The 2,317-nt window shown below is 45.8% G+C and overlaps 1 protein-coding gene across 1 annotated transcript; it reads right to left on the reverse strand.

Moving 5' to 3' along the window:
- Positions 1–297: 297 nt before the first annotated feature.
- Positions 298–1,257, reverse strand: LOC311191084 (olfactory receptor 5AP2-like; the record flags this gene model as incomplete). The annotated part of the gene is made up of 1 exon (XM_084263184.1): positions 298–1,257. One exon carries the CDS (start codon positions 1,255–1,257, stop codon positions 298–300), a length of 960 nt encoding a protein of 319 aa, XP_084119310.1.
- Positions 1,258–2,317: the final 1,060 nt, after the last annotated feature.

Raw genomic sequence — 2,317 nt, forward strand, 5'->3', positions numbered from 1 at the left:
AAAAAAGTTATAAGCCAATAAAGCTATGATTTGTCCTTTCTGTGAGAAAGAGTTCTGGAATAATTCAGGGTAATTTCTTCCCACCAGCTGGTGGCTGAGGAGGGAACTAAAGTTTGAGGCTCCCACTTCAGGTTTCCTTCCAAGCAGGAAGTGATCATGGGGTCTGTTTCTCAGGGCTAAATACTGCAATTTGATGTTGTGCCGAAAATGTGGAAGAACCTATGTGCAATTGTGAGGGTTAGGGCAAAAGCCAACTGCTTTGTTGCATCACAGGCTTCCTCACAGAAGAAAACCTGCTCATTTCCTGGCTGATACAACTCTTTGATGTTGACAGCAGTTTAACATCCTTCTCCTGCACTTCACCAGAGCATCCTTCACCTCCTTGTTCCTCAGGCTGTAGATGAATGGGTTGAGCATGGGGGTGACCACGGTGTAGAAGATGGAGGCTACCTTATCCAGGCTGCTGTGGCTAGATGCAGGTTGTAGGTACATGAAGAATATGGTCCCGTAGAATAGGGAAACGGCTGTGAAGTGGGAGGCGCAGGTGTTGAAGGCTCGTGACCTGCTCCATGCTGAGGGCATCCTCAGGACCGTGCGGAGGATACAGGTGTAGGAGAGCAAAATGGCCATGCTCGTGCCCACCGTGTTTATGGCGACAAAGGCAATGATGACCATCTCGTTGCTGCGGGTGTCGGAGCAGGCGAGCCTTAGCGCGGGATTGACGTCGCAAAAGAAGTGGTCGATTTGGTTGGGTCCGCAGAAGGAGCCCCCAAATGTGCAGGCTGTGTAGACGACGGCACTGAGAAAGGCGATGAGGTAGGATGATGCCACCAGCTGCCGGCAGATGTGACTGGAGATAACGGTCACGTAAAGCAAGGGGTTGCAGATAGCAACATGCCGGTCATAGGCCACCACAGCCAGGAGGTGACACTCGACAGTTGCAAAGAAAGCAAAGCCATGGAACTGCGTCACGCAGCCAGCGAAAGAAATGGTGTTGTTTTCTGATAACAGGTCTGCTAGCATTTTGGGGGAGATGACTGTGGAATAGCAGACATCAGCAAAGGAAAAGTGGGTGAGGAAGAAGTACATGGGGGTGTGGAGGCTGGGAACCACCCAAACCAAGACCATAATCCCAATGTTCCCTACCAAAGTCACAATGTAAATCAATAGAAACAACCCGAAAAGAGGAGCCTGCACATGTGGGCTGTCGGAAATTCCCAGGAGGATGAATTTAATCTGCGTGTGATTTCCTCCCATGACCAGACGTTATCTGCTGAGGCAAAAGGAAGAAAAAGTATCAACATTAGAAAAAAACAGAGTTTCAGTTTTGGACCCTATTTCACTCCAACCAATCACCAGGGTAACTGCCATGTCTTGGTATATTCTACTATATTTTCTAAACCCAAATTGCACGTGGGTTTTTTTTTTTCCTCAGTACCAGTTGAGGTACTGAGGAACCAGCAGGGAGTGAGTTGAAGCAATACAAATGGCAAATTTGTATTTCTGTGCTTTTACACTTAAAGGGCTTTAGTCCAGCACACCAGTATTCAGATTTAAGAAAAGAATGAGATCTTTATTCCCTTCCACTTTGAAATTTATTTCAGGAGACACCTCAGAGGAACCTCGTAAACTTGGAGAAAGTGACAGTCCCTCTGACATCACAGATGACACAACATGAATGACCTCCAGATGCTTCTCTTCTTTGGCTTTTCACTATTATTCCAGTCTTCAAATCACATTTATCAAGTTATTATATATCAGTTACAGTGGATAAGATTTACATCTATTTGTAAACTTGTGATTTACACCTTTATGAGCTCCAGCATACTGAAGCATCTTGCAACCATGCGCATTAAGATGCTTACCTGAAAACTAAGTTGATTTGAAAATCTGCTGATTCCCAAGGCTGAATCTGACTCTATTGTGCTGACAACTTGAAATGCTGCGCTTCCTCATAACAAAACGAGAGTCACCCTTATTTAACACTAACGTAAATCAGCGCATCATGCTTTAGCTGGCATAGTAAAAGAAAAAGAATTTGCATAAAGCATTAATCCCTGCTATTACAAAGAAAACCTGCTTTGATAAGGCTGTTTTCCAACAGAGCCCAGAAAAAGAGGACACAAAGAAGAAACCCTACTGTCGAAACGCAGGCAAGGCTCTGCTTTGTCTCAGTGCTACAGGTCCTCCTGTGCCTCCGCTACTGCCCAGTGATGGGAGCCAAGGATCTACCCCAAATGCAGCAGAGAACATCTGCATGTCCACATCACCTCTGCTGACTGCCTGATGTGAAGAGAGATGTCCTCCTTCCCAAACT

This window comes from Gallinula chloropus (genome assembly GCF_964237585.1).
Source record: "Gallinula chloropus genome assembly, chromosome: 4".
In the NCBI taxonomy this organism is placed as follows: Eukaryota; Metazoa; Chordata; class Aves; order Gruiformes; family Rallidae; genus Gallinula; species Gallinula chloropus.